General features: G+C 52.3%; 6 protein-coding genes across 6 annotated transcripts; all 6 read left to right on the top strand.

Moving 5' to 3' along the window:
* Positions 1-1,375: 1,375 nt before the first annotated feature.
* Positions 1,376-3,098, top strand: CC1G_10812 (B2-aldehyde-forming enzyme; the record flags this gene model as incomplete). The annotated part of the gene is made up of 2 exons (XM_001833695.2): positions 1,376-1,642; positions 2,019-3,098. The coding sequence occupies 2 exons, from the start codon at positions 1,376-1,378 to the stop codon at positions 2,508-2,510; spliced, it is 759 nt and encodes a 252-aa protein (XP_001833747.2). The 3' UTR covers positions 2,511-3,098.
* A 629-nt stretch (positions 3,099-3,727) lies between these two features.
* CC1G_10811 (hypothetical protein) lies at positions 3,728-5,146 on the top strand (the record flags this gene model as incomplete). The annotated part of the gene is made up of 6 exons (XM_001833694.2): positions 3,728-3,912; positions 3,967-4,003; positions 4,061-4,081; positions 4,136-4,216; positions 4,275-4,391; positions 4,454-5,146. 6 exons carry the CDS (start codon positions 3,728-3,730, stop codon positions 4,796-4,798), a joined length of 786 nt encoding a protein of 261 aa, XP_001833746.1. The 3' UTR covers positions 4,799-5,146.
* Positions 5,147-5,367: 221 nt separating this feature from the next.
* On the top strand, positions 5,368-5,932 carry CC1G_13981 (hypothetical protein; the record flags this gene model as incomplete). The annotated part of the gene is made up of 2 exons (XM_002911896.1): positions 5,368-5,473; positions 5,793-5,932. The coding sequence occupies 2 exons, from the start codon at positions 5,368-5,370 to the stop codon at positions 5,930-5,932; spliced, it is 246 nt and encodes an 81-aa protein (XP_002911942.1).
* Positions 5,933-6,222: 290 nt separating this feature from the next.
* CC1G_10810 (hypothetical protein) lies at positions 6,223-7,350 on the top strand (the record flags this gene model as incomplete). The annotated part of the gene is made up of 5 exons (XM_001833693.1): positions 6,223-6,434; positions 6,491-6,527; positions 6,583-6,603; positions 6,665-6,757; positions 6,823-7,350. 5 exons carry the CDS (start codon positions 6,223-6,225, stop codon positions 7,348-7,350), a joined length of 891 nt encoding a protein of 296 aa, XP_001833745.1.
* Positions 7,351-8,980: 1,630 nt separating this feature from the next.
* CC1G_10809 (hypothetical protein) lies at positions 8,981-10,281 on the top strand (the record flags this gene model as incomplete). Its single annotated transcript, XM_001833692.2, has 8 exons — positions 8,981-9,165; positions 9,231-9,267; positions 9,321-9,341; positions 9,394-9,474; positions 9,531-9,698; positions 9,757-9,816; positions 9,875-9,919; positions 9,979-10,281. The coding sequence occupies 8 exons, from the start codon at positions 8,981-8,983 to the stop codon at positions 10,279-10,281; spliced, it is 900 nt and encodes a 299-aa protein (XP_001833744.2).
* A 404-nt stretch (positions 10,282-10,685) lies between these two features.
* CC1G_11528 (hypothetical protein) lies at positions 10,686-12,482 on the top strand (the record flags this gene model as incomplete). The annotated part of the gene is made up of 11 exons (XM_001833691.2): positions 10,686-10,742; positions 10,801-11,121; positions 11,177-11,439; positions 11,495-11,528; positions 11,584-11,655; positions 11,720-11,773; positions 11,829-11,896; positions 11,952-12,010; positions 12,069-12,165; positions 12,225-12,292; positions 12,346-12,482. 11 exons carry the CDS (start codon positions 10,686-10,688, stop codon positions 12,480-12,482), a joined length of 1,230 nt encoding a protein of 409 aa, XP_001833743.2.
* Positions 12,483-13,039: the final 557 nt, after the last annotated feature.

The raw sequence follows: 13,039 nt of genomic DNA, 5'->3' as shown, positions 1-13,039 counted from the left end.
TGAAGAGCGCGTGGGCGGCGACGCCTCGCGCTGCGGCGTTTTGCGACCGACAATAGGGACGACATTCTAGGTCTCAGTATGAACTCGCTAAGGCTTCAGATCCCGCTGTTGCGAAACACGAGTTCCTTCTTACTTGACAGGTCTTATCACACACCCTGGCCCCCAATGGTCGTGACTTTATTTCGACCCTCGATGCGAGTGAATCCCCAAAAACTATAATTTATTTGCGGTTTTGTCGGATGATCCATCAAGGGACCACGACAAAGAAACTGGTGTCCTAACGGGCGCTCTTGGGTGACCCTGGGTTACTGATTAGATTACCGACGAGAACGCGCGCGCGCTTCCGAGGATAATGACCGTTGCAATGACCTCTGCGATGACGCGTCAAAATAGGGATGCGCGTACGTACCATGGGAACACGGGGAACAGTCGGTAGGCAAATTTTGAAAAAGGGTGCATCTAGTTTTCTTCGCGCTCGTCTTCTGGTGGGAGGCCGTTATTCCGCTTTCGTTTCACCCAAATCCACTGATTTGATTATCTTTAGCCTGCAGGCTGATTCGGATTTGTTGCTTCTGCGGGGGGATTTGACAGGAACAAAGGCGCTAACCTTGAGTCATTTTCTCGACTCGCGGACATCTCGACAAGCGACCCATCTCTTTGAAACCGAGGTCAGGGAGACGATGGGACTGGTCTATCGGTCCTTTCGGACAAGTCTCCATGGACTGCTTACCTCATCTGCACCCTCCCACACTTCTCCGTGCTCTGCTTCGACTTCGTGTCTCGAGTCTTCCATGCACGCACCCCTTTTGGCCATGTAGGACCAACCCAATGGCAAACCGCGTCTTACCGTCCCATTTCTCCGTGCTGCTTCCACCTCTGTTTTACTCCTTTCGGACAATTGCTGTTGAAACACGACCTCGTTTCCTTGGTTTGCAGGTAAACTCGTGAACCTGATTGAAATTTTAAATCAGGCCCAGTTGCCGGCAACCCCACGCTCTCTACACGTTTCTCCTTCATTTGCCCGCTTTGCTGTTTTGTTCCTTGCCAAAGCAACAGCAAATAAATCCATCAAACCTGGTCTCCTGCGTCGTTTTTTTCATCACATCTGACGTCTCCAGAGTCTTGCCAAATGCTTGTGCCCTGTGCCCCGCAAAAAGAATGACCGCCACACAACTGACAACAGGCGGAAAAACGCGTGTTGCCCTGCAGACCTTCGGCGTAGCTCCGAATGTATCTTCAAAGAAGAAATCTTAGAAATCCTCACCCGTGCCCCAATTATTTAAAGGGCTGGTTCTTATGTGCTTTCCCTCCCCCGTCCTTCTGGTACCTTCTGCCTCTACACACTAAGCGACCCACCTGGGCAGCTTTGGACACCATGCCCTCTCCTCCATCTACCTTTGCTCTATATGCCTTTGTGCTCTCCCTCTTGTCCTTTGTTAGCTTGGCTTCCTGCTCGGTGATCCCTGTCGACGTCTCTCAGCGAAGTCAAGCTTCAGAAGTGACGGAGCCCATCGAAGCTAGACAGAATTTCACCCTCCGCGGCGAGTCGCGTCAGCTCGAGAAGCGCTTCAGCAATGCTCGCTTCACCTTCTACGATGCTGGCCTTGGTGCCTGTGGTCGGGTCAACACCAACAGCGACTTTGTATGTGCATTCCCTTTGACCCTGCGTTACCGCGATTCAAAGGGCTAATTATCCATCTTCGTCGGCCTTATTATTCGATCGTTACTCCCGTTGATGGCGATTAGATTGTCGCCTTGAACGCTGCGGTACGTGTTAATTATAGGGCGGGAGCCCTAACTCCGACTTCCGCGTCGAGAAAATCTGTATTGACTTTCTTGGCTTCCTTTTAACAGCAATGGAACGGAGGTGCTCACTGTTTCGAAACAGTCACCATTTCGTATCGCGGAAGGACTGCTCGAGCTACAGTGATGGATCTTGTGAGTTTTGCCTCGTGTTTCGCCTTCCATTTCACCCACAGAAATCTCATCGATATCTTTTTTTCCCTTGAAATTCTCAGTGTCCTGGGTGTCCCTACGGCGGACTTGATCTCACAAGGGGACTCTTCGGGTATTTTGCCAATCACGATTTGGGTGTCATCCACGGTGATTGGGACTTTGGAGGAGCGGCTGTGCAACCTGCTCCGCCCCCACCTCCTCCCCCTCGCACCTCGACACCTCCTCCACCCCCTCCTCCTCCGCCTACATCCACAAGGAGGCCCACGTCCACTCCTCAGGCACCCCCTCCTCCCCCACCCCCAACTTCCACTCCCAGGCCACCTCCTACCTCAACTCCGCGGGCTGCCCCTCCCCCTCCTCCCACGAGCTCCTCGAGGCCTGCTTCCACCCAGTCTCCGGCTCCTACTCCGAGCTCCCCGTCCGCTTTAGCGCCGACGGGAGCAGCGGACAGAATCCCGGATAATGTCCTGAACGAGTTGAACCGGGCATTCTCAGCAATCGGAATCCTCCTCGCCAACATCCTCCAAAATCCGGAAAACAGACAACAGCAATAGACGAATCATGGCATATTATCTCATAGAATCATCTGCAGTCTGCCTGCAGGTGCAGGATCGCAACTTCTTCCGCTTTTCTCTCCCTCATCTATCTATGCGTTCTCATTCTCAAGGCAATCGGATTCGGACGGCAGGACTTGGCTTTACATTCGACGCTTCGGCATGGCCCAACGGTTCGTCGAATCATTTCGCATCGATTGCGGCTCTCTCTTTACTCTTCTGTCACAATGGTCTCCCACTTCACACTGCATCTATAGACGATACCGCGACCACCAGGGTCGGGTCTCACACAACTGCACATGCATTCCTATTTTCATCCTCATTCTTCCTATCTATGCGTTCAACACACTTCATCATTTGGCAACCCCATCGTTTGCATTGGCATCGCATCATATAGAGTTACTTTTGTCCTTCTGTTCCCATCCTGCTCTCCAGTCGAACTGGAGGCATGTACTGTGTATTCTATCCCTTCAATCATTGTTCTATCACCATCGGAGATGTGATTATGGCCGCAGCGCTACCTTGTTCGCATCGACATTTTGTAACATCACTTTGTAAAACAAAATATTTTGTTGTATACGTATTTTCCATTCGGTTTCTAAGTTATGGCATTGTTGCGTTTCCTTCCTCTTTTTTCCGGTAGATTTTATAGACTGTATGAGATCCAGAGCTCTCTGAGCATCTCCTTACGATACAACTGACCGCCCAAAGTCGCCAAGAGGCTCAGCGTAACATTGTCGACGATCAAAGTGGTCGATCGGTGAGCGCAGGGGTGAAGGTAAGTAAGCGAAGTCGTCGTGAAGCACCTGGAAAATTCTCCGAACAAAGGAAGCCACTGCATAGATCAAGGCGCCCGCAAGGTTTCCATCGCAGAGGGACCCTTAGTGAAGTCACTAATTACAATTTTATGGACGTTGTTCGCGTGGAAACGGCTGCTGCCCTGAGCGGTGTGACATGCTTCCCACGAACTTCAATGATTTGAAGAATGGTCAACGGCGGGGGAGCGCTCTTAAGACTCGTTGTTTCTTTCCACTCTGTTCTTCACCTCTGCTTCTATTCCTCAACCTAATTGCCTCTACGGCACAGTCTATCCTTTCATTCAGAACACACTCCTTTCCTTCTAGGGCGCCTACCTTAGGCCACCTCTAACCTGCTACGCACAACCCTCAAGCTATTGCCATCCAAGTAGTATACCCACCCACCAACAGAAACCATTTATGAAGTTCCTTGGTCCTTTCGGACTGCTCTCTGCAGCCCTGGTTGGCTTCGCCAACGGTGCAGCCATCCACGGGTCGACCAGCCAACATCATCATCGTGAGCTGGCGAAGCGAGCCTCTGGTGAACTGGTCAAGCGAGTCACCAACTCGAAGTGGTCCTTCTACGACACCGAGACTGGTAATGCGTACGTGACCTCTCGTACCTGTGCTGTAGAAATAGAATGCTGAACGTGCTCCAGCGGTGCATGTGGCCAGCACATCAGGAACAGCGACTTTGTGAGTTCATTGTCCTCCCTGCTGAGTTGCGTGTTGGACTGACATAATCCTGCCCAGGTTGTTGCAATGAACACTGCCGTACGTTGAGCTATGATTAGACGAAAAGAAGCATGATACTCATTGTTCTGTTAGGATTTCCGCCAAAGTGACTGCTTCAAGACCATCACTTTGAGTTTCGGTGGCAAGACCACGCAGGCGACCATCGGGGACATGGTGAGTACAGGAAACTGGACAGTCGAGGCTGGCCAATACTTATTATGATCCGTCCTAGTGCCCTGGCTGCCCTCCTGGTGGACTTGACCTGTCGATGGGCCTCTTCGCCTTCTTCGCGGACCATGGACGAGGAATCATCTATGGCGAATGGAACTTCGGTGAACCTGCTCCTCCTGTAAGTCCTCCCAATGCCCGCGCTTATTCGAGGAGCTAACCATCATGCCTGTGATCCTGCAGCCTCCTCCTCCGCCTCCTCCGCCACCTCCTCCTCCTCCTCCACCACCACCTCCCCCTCCTCCCCCGCCCACTACCTTGGAGCCCCCGCCACCACCCCCGACATCGTCGGAGCCTCCCCCGCCACCCAGCACTTCGGCGACCCCAACCAGTTCTGCGGTTCCCAGCAGCTCTGTTGTCCCATCGGAGGCTAGTTCGACCTTGTCTGGAAGTGGCGCCAGCCTTCGACCAACGGCCAGCGCGACGCCCTCTCCTGCTGTTGGCAACCTCGGTGCTTTGAACCAACTCGTTGTACAGTTTGCTGAAGTCGTCGTCGACGGTGCCGCCGCTCCTCGCGATGTCGCCTAAACTGCCCCCAGTAGCGTCCAATTGTGTTTCCGTCCTCTTTTCATTCGTTCCTAATCATGTTGTCGATGCTATTGGGTTCTTAGGTTGTTAAACAATAGGTTATAATGTTCAGTGTTACATTTTTAGCGTTGTCTACTTACATTCGTATACCACTGACTTCATCGTCTTGTACATAGGATATCATCCAATTTCCATCTCCCCCCTTCGTGTTGTAGTCCTTCGCGTTGTAGATCATTTCGAAGGCCCGAAGGGCTTCTACCCACCGTACATCTTTAGCAGGTTCTTGTTGGATGTCTCGCTGTTGTTGACATCGATAATTGTTTGAATGCAGCAGCTTTAGGCTGGTCCACGATTGACAGCAGAAATGGCGACGGAAAGACTGTCCATCCACCCGTTTGAAATGGTTAACAAAGACGAGTTTGGTCAGGAAGGGGTTTGAGGGGAAAGCGAGGGAAAACCTCTGGCCAGTGCTTCAGCTGAGTCTTTATATTTCAAAAGAAAACCTTCCAAGCTCTCCAAGCATCCATGGCAGAAGCTTGTCTTTCTTGGTCAAAGGGAGGCAGCGTAGTATGCCCGCACTCTCGTCACTGGCAAGGATTAATATCCGAGAATTCGCAGGATTTTTCAACTATCTTCGCGACGACTTCAGAGACCGAACCCTGGTTCGAGCTGAAGGTACGCCACGAGTCATTCAAAGTCATTCAACGTCTTCATTCAGGATTTACTCGGTTCAAGCATTATTCTAAGGGCCTCGACTTCAAATTCACCAGTTCAGCACAAGGACGCCGGCTGGGCACGGCGGCGTCGGCAAAGGCGGTCATCGGCGATATGTTCATCAGCGCCACATGTGATGCCTGACGCCTGGAATGATCGCCAAGTATTTTAGTCACTGAGTTTGCGAGCGCTTCGTCGTCCTCATCTAAGCGCGTAATTCGTATTTTTAGGGCCTTCTTAAGCGAAGAAAACGTCTGTATTGATTACCTGTTCACTGTAGGGTACATGGAGGAAAAGTGCAAAGAGCAGGAGAAGCGTCACATGATAAACCTGGAAGAACATACAAGCCAAGAAAAACCAAATGCATCGCTCACCGTTCCCGGGCACCGCACAACACCCCAATTGAGGTTCGATGATTGATGCCCCTTCTCGCCCATCGCAACATCGAGTTCCCTTTGCCCACATCCCCTCCTGTCGTTGACCTCACCACACTCGCTAGACAAAGTGTAAGGGCTCCAAGACCTGTACACTTTCCCTACACTCCTTGCTTTCAACTGTACACTACACTCCTTTCCACTTACTGTTTATCCGAGGAAAACCGTCGTTCTTTCATCAACGGCGTCGACCCTTGACGACGGTGACAAAAAGCGATAAAACTCACCTAACCCGCTCTTGTTGTATAATTCTCGACCACGACTAGAAGAACCACGATGCGACTCCTAGGCCTGTCGACTGTTCTCTCTCTCGCGTTGGCGACTTTGGCTGCCAACCACAACGCCCGTTTGAACCGCGTCAACCACGGCGAAATTGCAAAGAGGGCTGCGGTGGACAACACCCACAACGAGACCACCAACGGAACTGCTTTGCAGAAGCGGTTCGAGGGCTCCAAGTGGACCTGGTACGACGCGCAAACTGGTAACGCGTAAGTCGATTCCCCTTGGCCTTTGCCTAAAAGCGGTGGTTCACGTTGGTTTCCAGTGGTGCTTGCGGTCAATACATCCAGAACTCGGACTGGGTAAGCCGCAAATTCCTCGGATTGCTGCCAGGGATGCTGACTCTCATCGATGTAGGCTGTCGCTTTGAATACCCCTGTGAGCTAGACCTCAGTCTCACCGACCTCCTGAACACTGAGTTGCTGACCGTCTTCCTCAGCAATACGGCGGCGGCTACCCTGGCCCCAACTGCTTCAGATATGTTACCTTGCGCTACAACGGCAGGACCGCTCGGGCCCAGATCCTTGACCAGGTGCGTTAGACATGCTTTCACAAAAATCGCCCGCAAATTTCTCACCTTGTGCCTGGAATGGATAGTGCCCTGGCTGCCCTTGGGGTGGACTCGACTTGACCCCTGATCTGTTCGCCTACTTCGCCCCCCACGGCGCAGGTATCATATACGGCTCTTGGGACTTCGACGACGGCCAACCTGCCCCGCCCCCGGAACCCACTACCACTTGGCAACCTCCCCCCGAGCCTACCACCACTTGGCAGCCTCCTCCTCCTCCTCCTACTACCACCTGGCAGCCTCCCCCCGAGCCCACTACGACCTGGCAAGCTCCTACCCCCACCACGACCTGGCAACCCCCTCCCAGCAGCTCCAGCGTTCCCAGCAGCAGCAGCGCTCCCTCCTCGAGCAGTGCAGCTTCCTCCTCGGCCTTCCGTAGCGCCAGCGCGAGCGCATCCGCCAGCGGCTCTGGAGCCGCACGGCCCTCTGGAAGTGCTGCCACCGGTTCGCTCGTTGGCGGAGGCAGTGGAAGGCAAAGTGGTGTCCTTGCTGACATCTCCGAGGTCTTTGTTGCCTTTGGCAACCTCGCTGTCGATGGAGCAGCCATCCGCAACTAAGCTGGCGTAGAGGAGGGGAGACCTTGCTGATCGGGGTAATGGACAGATCACAGCGAATGGGGTACCCTGCGACGTGGGCCAACCGCCACGCACTTCGCATCCACTGCCCTCGATTCAGCAACGCATAACGAAGATGACGTCGAACTAACCTTTCACGAAGTGTCATTTTATAATCCTTTGGGCCTTGCTTTATGTTTGAGTGTGATAACAGGTTTCTTGCGACTTCTAGGGAAAACAGATGTGTTTGTTGTAAAATGCATTTCTATCACACTTGTATACCACTTACTCACCTCTCCTTTATTAACTTATTATTATACTTTCTTCCTCGTCCTGCCTTCCGTCTTGTGGGCAGACGACCGGACGAGCTTGCTCGTTCCGGCTTTTGTGCATTGATTGTAGCGGTAGTGCTAAGCATCGCCGTCTGTAGTTGACTTATTGCTTGATTTAATGACATAGTAGTGTCATCGTTAGAGTTCGAGTTCGAAGGATTGTCGCCTGAGTTTCGGAAGTGGGTTCAACAGAACGGAGCCAGATGCTTCCGTGGCAGGTCTAGTGACTCTAGTCGTCGATTGCGCAGAAACCGAGTGAGGATGATCGGCAAGTACTAGCACGAGAGTTCACGATTGGCAGAATCCGACCCGATTTTGTCAATCCTCAGAGATGCTGCGAGAGCGAACGAAGCAGGGGGAAGCAAGGGCGAAGAGGCGACTCCTGATGCTCCAACTTAGCTTTAAGTTAATCATAAGTCCACCTGACATCGGGCGCCAAAGCCCAATGGGTTTCATCGTCTTAGGGCAACCTAACGACGTCTTGAAGCGAACAAGACGATACGGTTAGACTGAACCGCTGTCCGTTGACCGGGTCTACACTGATTATATTGAGCCAAGAACTCGTTCCAGACTGGAACGAGGCGGCGTCCCTTACGAAACTTCCACTCCACTTTTCTCTGCACCCCATTTTTTTCTTCCCCAATGATCCGCACTGGCGAGAGTAGAAGGTGGCTCTTCTCGTGCATATGAATCTCAGGAATTCGAGGGGGAATTGAGGAAGTTTCGTTGGAGCTTGTACAGGCGAGGGTCGCGCTGGACAACCACCGCACCCCATTTCGGCATTCCGCTTCTTTTCTGGGACGCCATGTGGGCGGTGGAGTTAGGGCTTGGCATCCCGCACTTTCCCATTTTGGGCGTCGGGCCGACACGTTGCACCCATCCTCCTCAGAATTTGGACTGGAATTCTGGCTTAAATGCCCGTTGTTGAGAGCAAAGAGTGTAATCTTATTGGCAGAAGCTGCTCAAGCTAGGAGGATATCCTTTGCCGCCGGAGAACAAGGGAGGAATACATTATTTGCGCTATTAATAGAAGATGGCGACCGCTAAGCGAACAATGAGTGTTGTAACTTGTTGGCAGTTGGCAAACTCCGATTGATTGCAGCGATTGACGGCACTCAAGATGTGACACGACGGGCATAAACAGCCTTTCTTCTCACCAACAACCACTCTTCTTCAACCACAACTTTATTTTGCCTCTCGCAGGCCCTGTCGCTCGTTCATTTCCCTTTAACGTTCTTTAAGATCCAGACTGCTGCAGAAGAAAGAAAACACCACAGCAACCCAAGCTTCCTCCAAGCGTTATGAAGCTGCTTGGCTCTTTTGCCTTGCTGTCTGCAGCGCTCGTTGGCTTCGCCAACGGGGCGACTGTTCACGGCCTCAATGGCCACAACCACCACCGCGACATTGCCAAGCGGGCTGCTGGTGACCTTACCAAGCGTGCTCCTGGCTCCAAGTGGTCCTACTATGATACCGAGACTGGTAACGCGTACGTCTTTCATCCTTTCCAAATGCCAACAATGCCGCTCAATGTCAATATGTTGCCAAATGCAGCGGTTCTTGCGGCCAGCACATCAGGAACAGTGACTTTGTAAGTCCCAGGCCATCTCTCTTTGGAGCTCATGAACTCACAATCCCTTCTAGGCTGTCGCCATGAACGTCGCTGTACGTTGCACCGTTGACGACGGAGTATTTACGATGCTTACTTGTTCAACAGGAATACCGTCAAGAGGACTGCTTCAAGACCATTACTTTGAGCTATGAAGGCAAGACTGCCCAGGCTGTCATCATGGACATGGTATGCGGCTTCGATTTCTGATTACAGTCTGCGTTTGTTCTAAATTTGCGATGCAGTGCCCTGGTTGCCCTCCCAATGGTCTTGATCTGTCCGCAGGTCTTTTCCAGTTCTTCGCGCCTCACTCTAGGGGTATCATTTACGGAGACTGGTCCTTCGGCGGTGGAGCTCCTCCCCCTCCTCCTCCTCCTCCTCCCCCTCCTCCTCCCCCTCCTCCCCCGCCTCCTGTGAGTAAACCTAAAACTATTTAAACATTTGCTTGTTCCTGACTTGGGGTTTTCAAAGCCTCCCCCTCCACCTCCGCCCCCACCTCCACCACCTCCGCCGCCTCCTCCTCCTAAACGGGTAAGCGCACATTATCTATCTAATCTGAATCCTGAATCTGATCCACCTGTGCAAATAGCCTCCGCCCCCACCACCGCCTCCCCCTCCTCCCCCGCCCCCTCCTGTAAGTTTCTTCAATTTGACGGGATATATCCCTTGTAGCTGACTTCTCGTTTCTACCAGCCTCCGCCCCCTCCCACCTCGTCGGAGCCGGCACCCCCTCCTCCGCCACCGTCGAGCTCAGCCGCTCCTAGCTCGAGTGCTGAACGCGTTGAATCGACTAGCTCAGCTACCCCATCTGCAAGTCCTTCAGCGCGTGTTGGCGGTGACTCGGATGTCGTTCCGTCGGCTCCGCTTCCACCCACTCCCTCTCCTTCTCCCACTGGACCGTCGAGGAGCTCCGACCCAGGCAACGTCGAGGGCCTCTACGAGTTCTTCATCCAAATGGGCAATGTGGTCGTCGAAGGTGACCACGTCAAGCAGTAGATGCCTCGCAGATTCCTAATCCCTTATTTAAACTAATTTCCGGCTCGTAATGAGCTCACTCTGGGGCTCTGGACTTGCAGTTATCCTCAATTGTCGTGTTTTTCGGGCAGGAGAACGCTTGCCGTTCGCCCCGTGGCATTGCACTTGCATCGTCTCGGATGGATTAGATTGTTTACTCTTGGACTGATACTTGCTCTAATACTCTCATATTCCTCTTACTTACCTTTCATTGTCACGATCCATGATGTATACCCCTGTCACTACCTACCTAGTGTCGGTTCTGCTAATGTATGGGCCGTTTCAGTGAATTCATTCTGTTCTCTATCATCCTCGAGTCCTATTTGTCGGCAAATTGAACACTCGACTCTCAAGGTCTTGGTTAGGCACCCGCAACTGCAGCCATAATGAAGTGGCCCGACGATATCCCAGCCAAGCTTGGCCAAGTAGCCCAAGTGATGGGTGTACGCTACTTGCCTTCCCCGTACAGAAAAGTCCTAACCAGACTTGAACGCCAGTTAGGTCATTAACGATGCGTCGGGTCGCTCGAGTCACCTGGTGCATGCCTGGTTTCTGCAAACGCAGGCATTAGCTCGATTCAAGGCAGGTCTCTGGACTTGGCCTGGAAGTTCAGCAAACCCACGGTTTGCCCCTGGTGGATGCGCACCCCGAACGCCATCAGATGATGAAACGGGTCTTGTGCTCTCGATTGGCGACTATGGTTCCCAGCAACTAGCTTGTCCTCACCCACCCACCGCAAATTTGTCCCACTGGCCTCACCGTGATGATTGGGTCGTAGGGGGCTCACTGTGCTCAACCTTTAAATTCTCCAGGGTTTCGAAGGTGAGGGAAGGTACCGCCCTTTCTTATTGACCGTGTCCTCACCCTACGGCTCTAGGTTATGTCAGTTAACGGTGGCTTACTCGCTGCCTTTTTCACTCTACACGGTGTTGCTGCCTGGGGCGGCTTGATACTCCTTGTGACTGCGGTCGTCGCGAGGTCGGCGGTGCGCCGCCAAAATGCCTGGTACAACTTTATCTTCTCCTGGGTCTTCCTGTCGACATCTTTCTCGCTGCTCCTCTTTGGACATAAGCGCGATCCCGAACCGCCATTCTCCTTGTGTCTGGCCCAGGCGGTCATGAGATACGGGGCTCTTCCGCTGTACGTTGTCAAGCTGGGAGGATTAGGATGGTGTACTGACCTTACGATGATTCAGGGTTTCGGGAACGACAGTAGCTCTTGTCACTCAGGTGAGTCAGGAATCGAGCAAGCCCTTAGGTCATTGGTTAACATGTGGTACTTTAGGTTTATTTCAACATCAGGAATTGGGTCTCAAACTCCACGCCAGGAGAGGTTCAAAAGCATGTTATTTGGATGGTAAGACTCAACACCCTATTCTGATTCAAGGGACTACCATGCTTATCGATTCTTGATGGTGCAGCTCCTTCTTGCTCCATGGATCGTGGCTGTTGTGGTGTCCTCTGCTTGCGTTGCGGTGAGTTCACCCCGTGAAGCCAGCACAACACGATGGCCTTATCGCTGTCTGATAGGTTGGACTGTCCAATCCAGACCGAGTCAGAAGGGAAGGTTTCTACTGCATTATCCAAGTAGGAGCTGTGTATGACTTTTCCCTTTCACGGCACTACAACCGATATTCAACCGCTTGCTTACAGATTTCGGGCTGTAAACATTTTCGTCGCGGCGTTAATGCTACCCACAGTTGTTCTCAACGGTGCGTCCTTTGTTCTGTGGGCGCCTTCCTTAGTAGTCTGACTTCGATTTGGGGTCAGCAACCACGCTGTACTATCTCAGAGGCAATTGGCACCTTTTGAGGGGGAGTGTCTTGCGCGTCCTTGTGTTCTCCATTTCCAGCGTCGTTGCGATGGTGTACGGACCTTTCCCTAGAGTCTAAAACAGACAGAACACTAAATCCACTGATTCCTTAGCATGGGACTTATATTTGCCACGTCTTCGGGGAGCCCATTGCGTGGTTTCGACGTCGTAACAGCTGGAGGTGAGAAAAGCGTGCTATACTTACTCGAAGCATGCGCGCTGACCCCCGAAAAGTCGCAGCATCTGCTATTCTGATTTTCGCAACACAGGGGGTATGTCGACTCCTACTTGCAGCAGGTGGAAACATTAACAGGTTTCATCGCGGTGTTACAGGATCTCTGGGGCGTTTGGATGTTTTGGAAACCGAATAAATCAATCGCCCGCGATGCCTCGACTCTGTACTCAACGGAAAACAGTACAAATCGCAATCTTATCGCTACGAGGAGCCCATCAACATGACATGGCTTCTTCGAATGACCGGCTGGCCCGTCAGAGCCGCAATTGTCTCCTCCGGTTCTCGTAATGTTTGGGACACGTACTTACATGCGTTTAGTTGCATGTAATCACATTGTTTTCGAGGGCGCCAGGCCCGTTTTCCAGCCCAAATTTTGGCGCCTGTGCGCACTGGCTGTACTGAGCACTGCCTTCCCAATTTGTCACGACCCGCGCCTAATTCGAGCTTATCTTGACATGTCGATCATGCTGAAATTTTCTCTGGCTTGTCGGTGGCGGAGCCTTCACGCTGAAATTTCCATTCTACCATTACTCACCAGTGGTTACGAGGGGCACTGGAGCACCCCAATTTTCACAGAACCCCCCCTTTTTCGTGTGCTTTGGCCATGTCACCTATGATAAAATCTAGGCGCTCATTGGAGTCACTCTTGAAGAGCCACTACAACTTCGAGAATTCTTTATCAGATTTCACTCT

This window comes from Coprinopsis cinerea (assembly GCF_000182895.1).
Source record: "Coprinopsis cinerea okayama7#130 chromosome 2 map unlocalized cont3.2, whole genome shotgun sequence".
Lineage (NCBI taxonomy): Eukaryota > Fungi > Basidiomycota > Agaricomycetes > Agaricales > Psathyrellaceae > Coprinopsis > Coprinopsis cinerea.
This window is presented reverse-complemented; position numbering and strand designations above follow the sequence as displayed.